Below are 15,507 nucleotides of genomic sequence, written 5' to 3' on the forward strand. Positions count from 1 at the left end.
CATTTTACAATATGTGGTTTTTCGTGTCTGCCTTCTTTCACTCAGCATGTGTCCAAGGTCCATCCATGCTGTTGCCTGCTTCAGTGCTTAGACCCTTCGTAGGGTGGAATGACATGTCATTATATGGATATACCACAGTTTAATGGGCATTTGGGTTGCTTCCATTTTGGGGCTATCCTACCTAATAAAGATGGAATATGCAAATTGATCATCACTCCATTACAAAGATGGTGGTGCCCACAGCCAATAAGGAGGGAATATGCAAATTGATGCAACAAAGATGTTGGCAGCCGGGCCAGGATGCTTGTGTTGTCACCATGGAGGGTACACTCAGGGCCAGAAGTGCCCCCCTCTACTATGATAACCAGACACCCTCCAATCCACCCACCACACATTTCCAAATCGTCCCTGATTAGCACTGGCTGAGTGTTTGAACCTCTGCAGGGACAGAGCAATGAAAGGCTGGGTCGAGATCTCAGGCTTTCCTCTCTGTTGCCCTTCACAGCTCACATAACTTTGCCCCACATCACCCAGCCAGGGCAGGGTGGGACGGCTGCTATGAGAGAGGAGTATGTATATGTGTGTGTGTGTGTGGGGGGGGGGGGGTGTGTAGAGAGAGCTACAGGAGGGCAGCAGGGCCAGAGTGAAGGCGGCAGCCAGAGCGAAGGCCTGGGTCTCAGGTGCCGGAGGAAGCCAGTGCCAGCAGCCAGGGGAAGGCTTAGTCTTGCATGAATCTTTGTGCATCGGGCCTCTAGTTATGAATAATGTTCTCTGAACATGCACATGTACGCTTTTGTGTGGACAAGTTTTCATCTCTCTTGGGTATATGCCCGGAGTGAAGTTTCTAGTTCTTATGGCAACTCAGTGTTTAACTTTTTGAGGATCTGCCAAGCTTGTCCACCATGGCTGCACCATTTTGCAATCCCAGCAGCAATGTATGAGGGTTCTAATCTCTCCACATCCTCGCCACCACTTGCTATTATCAGCCTGTTGGATGATAGCCATCCTAGTGATTGGGAAGTGATGTTTCATTGTGGTTATCATGTCTTGTTAATATACACACACAAACAAGACAGCATTAAGAAATAATTCTAGGCGGATGTTGGCTACTGAACAGACCCTAGTTAGGTCTCATAAGTGGATTTTACCCTTAAAGCTTGACCCCTTCTGTGGCAAACAGTAGTTTTGGTTCTCAGAACACTAGATTGTTCCACTGACTTTATTTCTGTCCCATAAACATTTATGGAGCCCCTTTCATGTTCCAGACACTGTGCTAAGTGCTCAGATACAAGGCGAATGAGGCGAGTGCCTGCCTGTGGGAGCTTACAATCGAGTAGGAAAATAAGAGGAGGTCACAGTTACTGTCGAGTTGGGTAGGCTGTAGGAAGTGCCATCGAAGTACTAAAGGTGACACGCAGGAAGGGCAGCCAAAGGTCAGAGGTGGGGGGAGTCCCCTGAGCTGATGGGTGGAGTTCACATTGTTCCTCACCCACAGAAACAAAAGAACCCCCCAGATGAACCAAGGAGATGAGGTACGACTTGCGTGCTTCAGACATACTTCCAGCTGTTCAAGGACCTTATGTTCCCCAGAGGCAGCTGGGGCCGAGGAGTCACAGTTCGCAGCCGTTGTGAGGAGGCTGGGGGCCCAGGTGGCTGCAGCGGGTCCGGCCCTCACAGCGCCCCCAGGGGGTCACTGCCCTCCAGCAGCTGGTCCTCGGAGTCCTGGAAGAGAAGAGGTCTGTGAGCAAGTGCAGAGAGAGCCCAGCACCTGCCGCTTACCGAACCTCTCCAGAGTGAGCGTTTCTTTTGGCCACTGGTCTGGGGTGTAGATGGGGGTTCAGGACACACTACCCCAAAATAAGACACGTTGGCATATTATATATCTGAAGCTGAAGGAATAAAAAAATCCCACAAAAAAAACCAAACAAACAGCAGAAGCAGGAAGGTCATTCTGCCCTCCTCTCCCTTCCCATCTCCCCTGAAACAGGTCATAATACCCCGAGGTGAAGGTCCCTCCGTGTAGCAGGAGGAAGGAAGACACTCATCAGCAGAGATGAGGCATTTGGGGCCAGGAAACCTGTACAAACCCGTTAAACTGACCTTATCGCCCCACTTACTTCTTCACCGTTTACTCCCCAGCCCAGACCTCTGTCTCGACAATTCTCCACAAGAGTATCGTTTCTTTGTCTAAATAAGAGGTCCCTGTGCGGGTCTTCTTCGGTCTTCCTTCTCCCGTGAAGCCTCCCGTGGACATGTAAACATTCAGTACCATGTATGTGCTTCTCTCTCTTGTGAACTCGCCTTTGTGGGTTTTTCAGACCAGACAGGGAACCTGAGAGGGTTGCTGAAAACTGTTCCCTCCCCTGCAGCCTGAACTACGGTTCTTCCCCAGGTTCCCTGTGGACGCACGTGGTGGGAACACTCCTGCACATGGCGGTCTCCTGTCTCATGCTGGGAGGCAGGATGTGTGGTGGTTAGGGCCCCATTCTGGGGGATAGTCGCTGCTGTTTGAAGCTTTGTGTGCCCTGGACAAATCATTTAAGCTCTGTGGTAGTTTTCCTCGTCTATAAAGAGTCCTGACAGGTGTGAGATTAAATCAGCCGCCACGTGAAGGAAGGTATAAGCACCCCACAGATGGTGGCTATTCAGACGATGACCATAAAAGTCCTTTCAGATGGAAAATTCATCGCCCGAGCCCTGGCCAATTTAAGTCCAGTGGTTAGAGCACCAGCCTGCAGGCTGAAGGGCCGAAGGTTCCATTCTGGTCAAGGGCACATACCTTAGTTGTAGGCTCGATTCAGAACCTGGTCAGAGCATATGAGGGAGGCAACCAATCAATGTTGCCTCTCTCAATCTCTACCCTTCCACTTTCTCTAAAAATCAATGGAAAAAATATCCCCGGGTGAGGATTCATAACAACAACAAAAAGATATCATCTGAGAGAGTCCATCAGAAGCCATTCTCAAGAGGTAGCCAGCCACAGCTTATTGCTCTCTCTAGCCCCAATCAGCACTCAAAAATTGTTAATTAGCATAATGGATATGTTCAAGGTGTATGGGTTGGCTACAGGTATTCAATAGGTCACCCTCTCCCCAACCAATAGAAAAGGCATGAGATTCCAGCACGACACATTTGGGATGGCACCCTCGGCTTAGGATCCCTGGAACTAGATGTTTTTGATCCCCCCCCCCCCCCCCCCGGGGGCCTGATGAGATGGTTTTCAGGCATCTTCAAACTACGGCCCTTGGGCCACATGCGGCCCGCAGAGGAGTCTGATCCGGCCCGCCAGGTTTTTTGGGCAGTGAGCGCAGCCGAGGTGATACAGTAGGAATTAGTAGTTCATATAGTCCGGCCCTCCAGCTCTCTGAGGGACCGTGATCTGGCCCCCACTTTAAGAAGTTTGAGGACCCCTGTATCCTGTTTCAGGGATGCGCTCACCTGCCCAGGTGCGTCTCCGGCACAGTGCCGAGTGAGCCCTCAGCTGAGAAGGCATGGAGCACGATGAACAGGATTGGTTACTTTTCCCCTTTGCTTTTATTTAAAAAGGTTGATTTCAACATAATGCTTGCAGAGATAAAATATTAATACATGCAATCTGGCTGTTACCCTTACAGTTTGGACTAGAAACCCTTTACATGCGTTTGATTAAAAAACAAAATAAGGCTTGGCCAGTGTGGGTCAGGGGTTGGGTGTCCACCTATGGAACAGGAGGTCACGGTTCCATTCCTAGCCAGGGCACGTGCCCGAGGTGCTGACACCATCCCCAGTAGGGGTATGCAGGAGGCAGCTGATTAATGGTTCTCTCTCAGGATATTTTTCAATCTATCGCAACTACAGTCCATCTGCTGCCATAGGCACTCAGAACCGCATGGCGTTTACATTGGGCTCACTGCAGGAGAAGAACATCTGCTGCACTGTACAAGCTTCAGATGGTACAATGAAATATTTTTGCAATGTTTCAGTGCAAGTCACAAAAATTCAACAACCATCATAATATAGATAGTCTTGGGAGAAGGGACAGCATATGTCCACGCAAGACACAATGACAGCAGCTGGCTTTTGTTATGATTGCAGGAGGGTTCTAGACCCACACAAACCAAGATTCAAGTATTTCCCTTGAAATACCAGTAAGACCATCAGCTCAGACTGCAGAGGTACAAAAGGCCATTCATTCAGCAGTCAGCTGGCAGTTTTTCTTTATACTAGAGGCCTGGTGCCCGGATTTGTGCACTAGTGGGGTCCCTGGTCCTGGCCTGTGCCCTCGAAATCTGGGACCCCTCGGAGGATGCCAGAGGCCTGGTGGGTGGATTTGGCACCATCCCTGCAGGCCATGCCAAGGGACCCCACTGGTGCACAAATCTGTGCATTGGGCCTCTGGTAGGCTTATAAGATCTATGGTTAATCTCTTCCCATCTTCCTTCTAAGATTCATCAGTTTGTTCCGTGTTTCCATGGCTGTGCGTTGAGTGTCTGCCCCCTGATGGTCAGTGCGTGTCATAGCTACCAGTCCAACAGTTGAATGGTTGAATAACTGAATGGCTCCTTAGGCTTTTATATATATAGATAAAAGGAGGAATTAAGTGCTATCCCAGTTTCTCAATCCAGACCTGGTAATACAGGGAGGGTGTACCTTCCACCTTCAGTGTGTGTGGGGTCCCTGCCATGGGGTCCCCCTGGGAAGGGATTAGTAGAGGCCCCAGTGAGGTCAAGGATCACCAACTCTAGACACAAATGGAAACCCAGAGCAGAGCAAGCTCCCCTAAATACAAAGGACCTTGTCGAAGGAACGAAGCCCCACAAGCCAGAAGCAGCTCTGACAACAGGTAGGACAATCTTGGGTAACAACATACACTTATATCTTTTAAAGGCTTTAAAGCAGTGGTCACTAACCCGTGGTCCACGAGGTCCGAAAGGTTGGGTTTTATATCTTATTTTGCAGCAGCAATCTCAGAAACGTGTGTGGCAGAACTAGCCCGTTTCTTCCCCTTGTCACCTGATGGTGAGGCTGGTGTGTGCCAACTTTGGTCCTCCCTACTTCTGTTAGGGCTTCTGCAATCCACCCACCCAGAGGCCCCCAGGGACACTGACCACCGCTCAGCTCCCCTCCGCCCCTGAAGCCGGCTTTTAGGCCAGCTGCCCCAGATGCGCTGTGGAGGCTAGCTTTTCTCGGGGGGAAGTGTTCCCCTGAGACTTGCTGAGAGACACCCTCCAACAGCCCCTGAGGGGAACCTGTTCCTGGAGAAATCATGCCAACTCACCAGAAAGGGGTCGTAGGAAGGTTCTGAGGGAGCCGAGGTGGCGCTCTCGTACACGGGGTTCGAGATATTCTCAGGCAGCTGCTTGCCAAGGGCTGTGACATCGAAGTCCTCTTCACACTGCTCGGAAAGACCAGTCCCAGGCTGAGAGGCAGATGTCCCGGGGCTGGAGCACCTCCTCCCAGCTGGCAGGTAAGGCAAGCCCAACCCCACCTCCGCCTGCGGACCTTTTCCTGTTAACGGTGTTTTCATAGACATCTGGTGCACACACGGTAACACACACCAATCCTATGTGTTCAGTTCACAGACTTCTTAATATGCCCATCCAGGTGGGACCACCCCCAAATCAGCACATAGGGCATTTCCATCCCCCCAGAAAGTGCTCTCAGCCTCTCGCCCCCCTTCCCCCATACCCTCAGTATGAAATCCCCCAGCATAACCTATGTCCTGATCTCCGTCACCCTGGAGTGGTACTGTCTGCCCTTGAACTGAATTCAAAAAGATTCCCTCAGTGTGTGCACTTGTGCTAAATATGATGTTTTTGAACTTTGCCCCCGGAGCTCACACAGAGGCAGGCGATCTGCTGGAGGAAGTGCACTGCCCGGGGACGCCATAGGCTTCACCTGGCATGTCTGGAGGAGACGGTGGGGGAGGGGAGGACAGGCCAGGGCGGTAGGAAGCTCAGAGGGAGGGCGCTCTGCTGCTGGGCTGCTGCGGAACCCAGTCCCCAGGGTCACCCCAAGGTCAGCCAGGATCCGCAGACAAGTTAAAATAGGGTGAAATGTAGCTCAGTGGTTGAGTGTCGACTCATGAACCAGGAGATCACAGTCTGATTCCCAGACATACCTATATATATATTTAAATACATTTTTATTGATTTCAGAGAGGAAGGGAGAGGAAGAGAGAGAAGCATCAACAACGAGAGAGAATCATTGATCTGCTGCTTCCTATACACGCCCAGTAGGGTAGAGCCCACAATCTGGGACATGTGCCCAGACAGGGAATTGAACTGTGACCTTCTGGTTAATGGGTTGATGCTCAACCACTGAGCTACACCGGCTGGGCTGAAAATATATTTTAAAAAGTAGGGTGCAATGTGCTTCACTGGCTGCAGTAAGAGGCCCCACCATCTGGGTGACCAGCCCTGTTGCCCCGTGCAGACAGCCTTGAAGCCCAGGCCAAGCCTGGTGGGTGCCTGTCCCCTGAACCCTCCCAGGGGAGCGTGCCTCCTGGGCCTGGTGAATTTGCCTCCACTCCAGTCCCCTGGCTCGAAGCTCGAAGTGTCTGTGCTATTGGCGGCCCATCGCCCTCTCACCAAACCCGTCTCAGCCAGGAAGAGGGACTGGGAGCTCCTGCTGCTGCTGCTCTTAGGGGCAGACACCCAGCCTGGCAGGAGCAGGGGGGGGGGGGAGAGAAGTGTGTGCCAATTACCCACCTGCTGGGAGCTCTGGGAAGCAGCCAGTGAGCTGAAGGAGCCCAGAGCCAGGGGCTGGGCTGCAGAGGGGACCTCCATCCCCGTGTTCCTGTTTTTCTCATTCTTACCTCGAAATGCTGGAAGCCAATAGTTCTCCGGTTCAGTCGGAAGTAAGAATATGCAGCCAAAGCGATGGCTCCGAGGACCAGGCTGACGGCAAAGAATATCCCTGTTCCCAGGCCAGTGTGGGCTGCGGTCTGCACACAGAAAGGGGAGGGGTCGCTATGAAACCTGGTGTCTTCCCCCAAGACGCGTGTTCTGGGGCCCATCCCATTCCCGCTGGCCAGAGCGTCTTGGAGCAAGTTGGAATAGAATTAGTGATAAAATAGTTAACATGTAACTGCCCTTACTGCTGCCAGAGTCTGTTCTAAGTCCTTTACGTGAGATAACCCATTTAAACGTATAGTAGCCCAGAGAAACAGGGATAATCATTCTTGTTTCCATTTTTTAAATAACATATTTATTTTTTTGTTATTCCTCACCTGAGGATATTCTTTCCATTGATTTTTAGAGACAGTGGAAGAGAGGGTGAGATAGAGAGAGAAACATCCATGTGAGAGAGACACATTGATTGCTTGTCTCCCATATGTGCCCTCACCAGAGCTGGGGATCGAACCTGCAACTGAGGTACGTGCCCTTGATCAGAATAAAATCTGGGACTCTTCAGTTCGAGAGCTAATGCTCTATTCACTGAGCCAAACCAGCTAGGGCCATGTTTCCATGTTTACTAGGGAAACTGAGGCACAGAGAGGTTAAGCACTTGCTCCTAATATCATACAGCCAATGAGTGGTAGTGTTATCTTTGTAATAAAAGGGTAATATGCTAATTAGACTGGGAGACCTTCCAAGAAACCTTCCGGACGTCCTTTCGGACAAAGCTATAGTGGTGGGGCTGAGGCAGAGGTGGTAGGGTTGATCAGGCCTGGGGGGGTGGGCAGCTGGGGGTGAGCAGGCTGGCAGGGGGAGGCATTTGGTAGTGAGCAAGCCAGCAAGGGGGGAAGTTGGGGACAAGCAGGCCAACAGGGGGGTGGGGGCAGTTGGGGGTGAGCAGGCTGGATCTGGCCTTAAATTGGCAGTTGGACATTCCCTAAGGGGTCCCAGATTGGAGAGGGTGCAAGCGGGGATGAGGGACTCCCACCCCCACGCACGAATTTCATGCACCAGACACTAGTTTATTAATAAAAGAAAGCAAAAGAAAGTCAGACATGGTAAGCATGGTTACCTGGGACGCTTCACCAGGAAGCTATAGTTTCACATAGCATTGTTCCTTCAAGGAGACTTAACGCTCTCCCTTCCCCATATTGGATTGTTGGGGGGAAAAGGGGAGATAGGCACATGCACAGGGGAGGTGCCTGCTTGTCAGTCTAGCCTGGGGAACAAAGGATAGGCTAGGGGGTGGACCCCATCAAAACTGCACATCATCGCGGCAAGTTAATTGGTTAGTTTGTAGAAACGCCTGGTTAAAATCCCCAGAGTTCGCTGCCTCTTGTTCTCTCTGGCTCTGTGACCCCAGTTTGCCTGTTCTCTCTCCATAGCCACACGGCCGTAGCAGCCGCATGGCCCATGGTCCTGCCGACTCCACAGCAAGAGGCTGGATTGCACTGTACTTTAATATGGGGCAGAAACTAGGGACCTGCTGAAGGCAACATTGGACTTCTGTCCACAGCGAGATGGACATAGATGGGACCGTGGAGGGGAACCCCCTTCAGTTGACATCATCAATAAAGCTTTCCATGAAGCCCTCTCCTCCCAGAGGGGCCCCAGGAGTTCCTTTCCTCGTGGCCCCCAAAACTCCACTTCCACTGGTAACAGTAGAGCTGGGATTTGGAGCTCATGCACTGAACTGCTGTGCTATGGAACTTCCTAGCATCCGGCTGTGCTCACCCTCCCTCACACTTTTGAACAAAGTTAGGATACTAACACCAACCACCAGATTGTCGCATAATTGTACTATGTGACAGGGGCTACCCTCATTATTTTACATGAACTCATAGTCCTCCCATGGGGGAAGGCGTTATAACCTCCATTTTGCAGGTAAGAAAAATGGGGTAGAGAGGTGTTCTGGGGCTTGTCCAAGGTCACACAGCTATAGATTAGAGGGGCTTAGGGTTTGTCACTCTCCTCTCAGTAGTTTCTCCATTGACTCATCCTGTCCCTTTTATTCAACAAATATTAATGGTGACAGGCATGTTTCTAATGCGCAGGAGTGGGGGTGGGATAAACGAGGGCCAGGCATCCCTGAGGCCAGCTGCCATGATTGGGGGAGACTCCTCTAGTCTCCAGGGGGAGGTGGATGTGTGGGTTTCCATCAACACTTTGCCTCTTGCAGAGTGGACATTGGGCTTCTCCCGGCCCCTCTCCATGAATCCTGGGTACTCACCACTGGGGCAGGAGGTGCTTTTAAAGGCCTGGAAATGACATGAATGATCCCATTGGAGGCAAAGATGTCCCACTGCAGAATGGCTCTTCCATCGACAAACCTGGTCTCCTAGGGAAACGAGAAGAGGGCTGATGGAGACCGATGGTCACCTGACTGGTTCTCCTCACATGGTGGTCCATCTATGGAAGGAAGTTGTTCATTTTGCCCGAGATCTGGGAGCCTAGGTTTCAGGCGTATCTTCATCAATAGGCCACACAGGACTCCGCTCACCACCTGGCCAGCCCGGAACAATGAGCTGCTCTTGTGCAAACAACTTGATCAAGAGCTGGAGAGAACCTGAGGGGTCACCTGTCCAGCCCACTTGTCTGACAGGTGAGGGTACAGGAGGAAAATGGTTTGTCCAAGATCACCCAGCTGGTAAGTGGCAAACCTTGTGCCTCTGGTCTCCACATCCATTGCTCTGAGCATCAGACCACACTGTGGAGAAGTAATTTTAAGTCATCTTATCCCTTGCTGATCAAAGTGTGATCCATTGGCTTGTGGTGTGGGCAATCACCCTAGAGTTCACTGGAAATGCAGAAGCTGAGACCCACACTCCATCTGTTGGATTACACCCTGTATTTTAACAAACCTGCAAGTAATAGTTTAAACACCCATTAAAATGTGAGAAGCACTGGTCTAAACTACTGACCTTCGATAACAGAAATCTTTTATTAGGTAACAATTAAAAATCATACTTATTTAAGATTTGCTACATGTCAGGCACTACTCTCACACATCAAAAGCCTTGAATCACTGAATCCCCATAAAAGCCTATGATTTGACATCATGGGTATCCTGGTCATCATTACCATCACCACCAGCACCACCACTTCTAATATCAGGACCATCACTACCACCATCACCACCATCACCATCACCTCTACCACCATTACCACTACCACCACCACCACCATCACCATCATCAACATCACCATCACCAGCACCATTAATATCATCACCACCACCATCACATTTCCACCACCATCATCACAAACACCACCACCATCATCACCACCACCATCATCATCATCATCATCACCATCACCATTACCATTAATATTATCACTACCACCATCATCATCAACATCAATACCATCACTTCAGCACCATCACCATGATCACCATTGACAAAATAATATCACCATCATCATCACCACCACCTCCACCAACACACCCCATAATCCTTATTTTTCATATAGGAGATTGGGACACAGAGAAGATGGATGACTTGTCTAAGTTCCTACAGCTAGCAAGTGGCAGAAGTAGTTTTCATAGTAGGCTCTCATTTGATTTTAAGGATTTCATTTGACTTTAAGGCCTAGGATAGGCTGACAATCTGACAGAAACAAAGGTGGTGATCAGATAGAATTTAAAGTAGTTTCATTTACTAGTTTCTCATTACCTGCTTCTGAGGCTGGTGGTCACCAATGGCTTATTTTCCAAGGGGTAGGGCTAGCTGCCCATTCAGTGTGATGTGCTATGGTGTGTAGCTAATACCACCCCCTCGTTGCAGATTTAGGGTGTACTTTCACATTAAGATAGTTGCCATCTACTAAGCACATACTGTATGATAGGAGCTTTGCATGCATTATCTCCAGTTCTTCTAATAAGCCCAGAAGACTTTTCATACCGGTTGCTGCTGGTCCTGGCTGGAGGTGATGAGCAGCTGGCTTCCCAGCCTCGTCCTCAGGAGGGTACCATTGACAAGGTCATTGTAAAAAAGCATGCTGACATTGGCGAAGTGGTGCTCGATGTCCCGCCCAGACAGGGTCTGAGAGAAAGGAGATATGCAAGAATGGTATTTAAAGGCCAAGCAATATTTTTTCCTTTGAATGATAATGACACAGAAAAAATATCACTACCCATGGCCTTGGCTTTTCTGCCTCACGTGGTGATCAGGAAAAGTCATTCTTCACAGGCTTTGGTCATCTGGGCTCTGCCAGAGGTTGCCCTCTAGCGAGGACGTGGCATGGAGAGCCATCTTTTACAATCTAAGTGGAGCTTCCCTGTGGCATCCTGGGAATAGTGGGTCTTGAGTGGGCAGAGGTGATGTCCCACTCAGCCCTGGGGGTAGGAAGGGCCTGGGACTGTCAGAGCCTCCCAGACAGCCAACTGGGGGAGGGCTGAATGAACATTGCCAGTCCCTCTGTGTGTCCTGGGGTGGTGACCATTAGTGTGGTCCTGGTTCTCCACCCCTCCCGGTATCCTTGCTCTTTGTTATGTAAATGTGAGGGCCTCTCATCCTGACTTTGGGCTCAGCTGTATGATTTAACTGGGCCAGTGGCATGTTAGCAAAGGGATCAGACTGGGGCTCGCAAAGTGCTCACAGGACCAGACTTGCTCTCACCATGTCCTGCTGTCTCCAGGAAAGCATGCTTGGGCTAGCCAGCTGGAGGGTGAGAGCCCTGAGCAGCTGAGCCACACACCACCAGCCTAGATCCTCCACCAGCCAGCCCATCTCAGACATGTGAGCAGGCGTCGCCAAGACCAGGTCTGCCAGTTGATTTACAGATGTCAGAGCTGAATAAATGTGTAGCTACCGAGTTTTGGGTTCATCTGTTCCTGGCTCTATCGTGTGGATAGAGAACTGATACTGGCTAGAAGAATTAAGTCTACAGCACAGACACCAGGGACCCCACTCACCTCGTTTCCTCCCAGCCCGCTGTTCTGTGGCACGAAGAGAGTGCCACGGATCGCCAGGTCAGTCAGGTGGTTCAGGAATGCCCGGCCTCTAGCTGAGCTGTTGGCGTAGGCCAGCACCTCCTAGGGAGGAGAAGGGAGTGATCAGAAGGAGAGGACCTGGGAATATTCCCGACATGAGCCCAACTCAGGCTGCTGCTTGCTGGTCTGCCTACAGCTTGGCAGAGTTTCAGGAGCACTTTCCTTTTCTTCAGTGAATGTTGTGGTCCTAAACCACGGCCACACCAGTGACCATTCTCAACGTGGCTGACTGCACAGTCCTTGGAAGCGTTAATCAAATCTTGAGTCTTTTGTGGTCAAAACCCTGCAATGGCCCCCACTTCACTCAGAAGAAAAGCCCAAGGCCTTGCAATGACCCATGAAGGCCAAACCTGGACACTGTGGCTCCTTGGACCCCATACCCAGCCTCCGGTAGCTCACTCTGTCCCAGCTACACGGGCTTTCCTGCTGCTCCAACCTGCCTGGCATATCATCCCGTGCCTGGCAGTTCCTTCTTCATGGAACGGTCTCTCCCAAATCTGCATGTCTCAGATGTCACCTCCTCTCTAAGGCCTTCCCTCATCTCTCTATGCAAAATGGAAACCCTGTGGTTCCCCTCTCCGCCCCACCTCCCTGCTCTACTTCCCTCCCCTATATCACCTTCTAGCAGTCAACAGGATTTACTTGTGTACTCATTTTGTTTATTATGTTTGTACATTTTCTTCACTAATATCGCTCAAGCACATAGTAAGTGCTCAATAAATACTCACTGAACAAATTATGAGCAATCTCACTACCCAGTTCAATTTAGCCACTGTGCTGACGGGATTACTACTGCCAGAGAAATTAGTTTGCTGTAGAGCACATAGCCAGTGGGTTTTATGTTGACACTGTCTTTTCTCTGTAATGCGCTCACGAGCCAAGCTCCCAGACAGCAGGAATGTTGGACTGGGTGATTATCTCAGAGTACTTACGGTAACCCTGATGTTTAGATAGATACCGCTGGTCTGTGGACAAAGATTCACCATGTGGGGGTCCTTGGTTTAACTTCTGCCCTGATTCTGCAAGCCCCATATTTATGCATAGTCTACTCTTTTTGCTTGTGTCCATGACCTTGCTCAGCCTCAGTTTATTTGTCTACAGAGTGGGAATAATAGCAGAAGTAAGCTCATAAAGTTGAAGCAAGATTTATTCTAACAAGGACTTAATTGAGCACCTGCTCCACGCAAGCCACAAAGCAGAGAAAATCCTTCTTACAGAGCTTACGTTCTGCACAATTAGTGAAAGGGCTCAGTGCAGAGTTAATTCTCAGGAAATATTTGCTTTCTTGGTATTGCTGTTATTATTATTATTAGCTCAGATTTTTGATCAGTCAACCTCAAACCCTTCTCCAGTGGGGGTTTCTCTTCATTGGACATAATGTGTGGACTACTGAAATGACTTGAAGTGCAGTGCAAAATACAAAAGTTGACACCATGTGGATGGTTTGGCTCACTGTGTGGTCAACCAGGCAGGCTTAGTTCACCATGTCCCATCCTGTCCCTGAAGATCAGACTCAAGATGGCTCCAGATGCACACAGAGATAGTAATACCAGCTTATACCAAGACAGCACTTTCCATGTGATGGCCTCAGGTCTAAGTGCTTTACAAATATGAACTCATTTAATTATCGCAATGATCTTATGAAGTTGGTGCTATCATTATCTCCATTATACAGACGAGAAAACTGAGGCCCAGAGAAGAAAGTAACTTTAAGGTGATGCAACAAGTGGCAAAGCCAAGCTTCAAATTCAGGCAATGTGGTCCAGTGCCCATGCTCCATGCCTGTGAGCCTTTGCCTTCTGCTTTGAGGCAACCCCTCCTTTCCCGAGTGAAAACGAGCAGACACGGTACCTACCGTCAGGAAGTTTGTGAGCGAAGGGAAGGACATCAGGACCTGCAGGAGATTTCCACTGCACGAGAAGCCGTCTCCCACGTAGCCCATCTTGCAGGTGCAGTTCACATCTGGAAGGCAGGGGCACATGGCAGGGACCTCAGCTGCCAGCCTCACCCTTGAAGATTGGCTGGCCAGGCCGAGGATGCCTCACCAGCTGTGCGGCCTGGAATCGGAAGTGCAGCTGGGAGCATTACCTTTCACCCGATAGCAGAAGACATCCCACATTTCACTCTTGTTGTTTCTCGGTCCATAGTCCACTATCCCAACAACACCCGAGCCACAGTTCTGGGAGGCATAAGCTGTGGGGTAGGCAACCCGCCCACTCTCAAGCCAGCCTGCTGAGCAGATGTGGTAGTTGGCCTGTAGGGACACAGACGTGGCTATGGGTCAGCTGCAACTTCATATTTGTTGTGGAGTCCTTTGGCTAATACCTGATCCCCCCATCGGACTGTAAACTCTAGTCTAGGGAGTCAGGGGTCATGGCTCATTTTGCCTGTTGTACTCCTCTGCTTGTGACATAGTACAATAGATGTTCATTAAGTTTTTGTTGATTGTCCCATTGTATGGCCAAAAGTGGTGCCCTCTCTTTCTTGTAGGCGTCTGAGTCCTTCATACTCATTTTCCTTTTCTCTGCTCTTGAGAAAGGAGTTACTCTTAGCCATTCACTCCTAGTGAAAATTCTTTTGCTTATGGATTGGCAGAACTCTAACTGATCATCACCACCATCATTACTATCATCATCATCATCATCACCCTTATCATGTTCAACATCACCATTATCAGCTTCATCATCACCATCATTATCACCACTATCACCATCATCATAATAATTATCACCATCACCATCACCATCACCACCACCATCACCATCACCATCATCATCATAACACAATGAGAGCTTATCCTGGGCTAGGTTCTGTTGCAAAGGCTTTTCATGCATCAACACCTTTAACCCTCACATTAACACTTTGAGAGAAGAACTTTAAAAATGTCCCTATATTTCCCAGCCAGTGTGGTTCAGTGCTTGAGCATTGGCCTATGAACCAGGAAGTCATGGTTTGATTTCCGGTCAGGGCATGTGCCCAGGTTATGGGCAGAATCCCAGTGTGGAGCATGCAGATAATAAGGAAGCAGTTAATCAATGATCATCTTTCATCCTTGATATTTCTATCTCTCTTCCTCTATCTTCTTCTCTGAAATCAATAAAATATATATTTTAAAAAAAGTTCCCTATCACATAACTGAGAAAATGGAGGCAAAGAGGAGTTAAGTGACTTGCTCCAAGTCCTATAGCCAGCAAATAACAGAGCTGAGATGCACACTGAGGCAGCCTCCTCCAGAACTCTTTAAAAAAAAAAAAATAAAAAAAAAAAAAAAAATATATATATATATATATATATATATATATTATTGATTTTTTATTTTACAGAGAGGAAGGGAGAGGGATAGAGAACTATAAACATCGATGAGAGAGAAATATTGATCACCTGCCTCCTGCACACCCTACTGGGGATGTGCTCACAACCAAGGTACATGTCCCTGACTGGAATCGAATAGAATCTGGGACCCCTCCGTCTGCAGGCCGATGAGAGCTCTTAATTTTAAAAGCTGAGTTCCTACTGTAGGCCAGTCACTGTGCCATTTCACCTTTAATCCTTATACAAACATGCCAAGTAGGACAGAGGTTTCAATAGCTTGGTCAAGACCACACAACCAGCAAGCAGGAGAGCAGAAATTCAGAT

At 49.4% G+C, this 15,507-nt stretch overlaps 1 protein-coding gene across 1 annotated transcript in view; it reads right to left on the minus strand.

Annotated features, from left to right (window-relative positions):
• Nucleotides 1–1,201: 1,201 nt before the first annotated feature.
• The window catches only part of STAB2 (stabilin 2), a 117,961-nt gene continuing 103,655 nt past the window's right edge, over nucleotides 1,202–15,507 (minus strand). The window contains exons 62-69 of the mRNA XM_036457457.2: nucleotides 13,960–14,125; nucleotides 13,727–13,833; nucleotides 11,794–11,913; nucleotides 10,781–10,921; nucleotides 9,109–9,216; nucleotides 6,797–6,925; nucleotides 5,258–5,374; nucleotides 1,202–1,722 (exon numbers count right to left, since the gene is read on the minus strand). Coding sequence (XP_036313350.1) covers nucleotides 1,672–1,722; nucleotides 5,258–5,374; nucleotides 6,797–6,925; nucleotides 9,109–9,216; nucleotides 10,781–10,921; nucleotides 11,794–11,913; nucleotides 13,727–13,833; nucleotides 13,960–14,125 — 939 coding nt within the window. The 3' untranslated portion in view covers nucleotides 1,202–1,671. The remainder of the gene's footprint in view (nucleotides 1,723–5,257; nucleotides 5,375–6,796; nucleotides 6,926–9,108; nucleotides 9,217–10,780; nucleotides 10,922–11,793; nucleotides 11,914–13,726; nucleotides 13,834–13,959; nucleotides 14,126–15,507) is intronic.

Source organism: Pipistrellus kuhlii, unplaced genomic scaffold (assembly GCF_014108245.1).
Source record: "Pipistrellus kuhlii isolate mPipKuh1 unplaced genomic scaffold, mPipKuh1.p scaffold_m20_p_3, whole genome shotgun sequence".
NCBI classification, from domain to species: Eukaryota; Metazoa; Chordata; class Mammalia; order Chiroptera; family Vespertilionidae; genus Pipistrellus; species Pipistrellus kuhlii.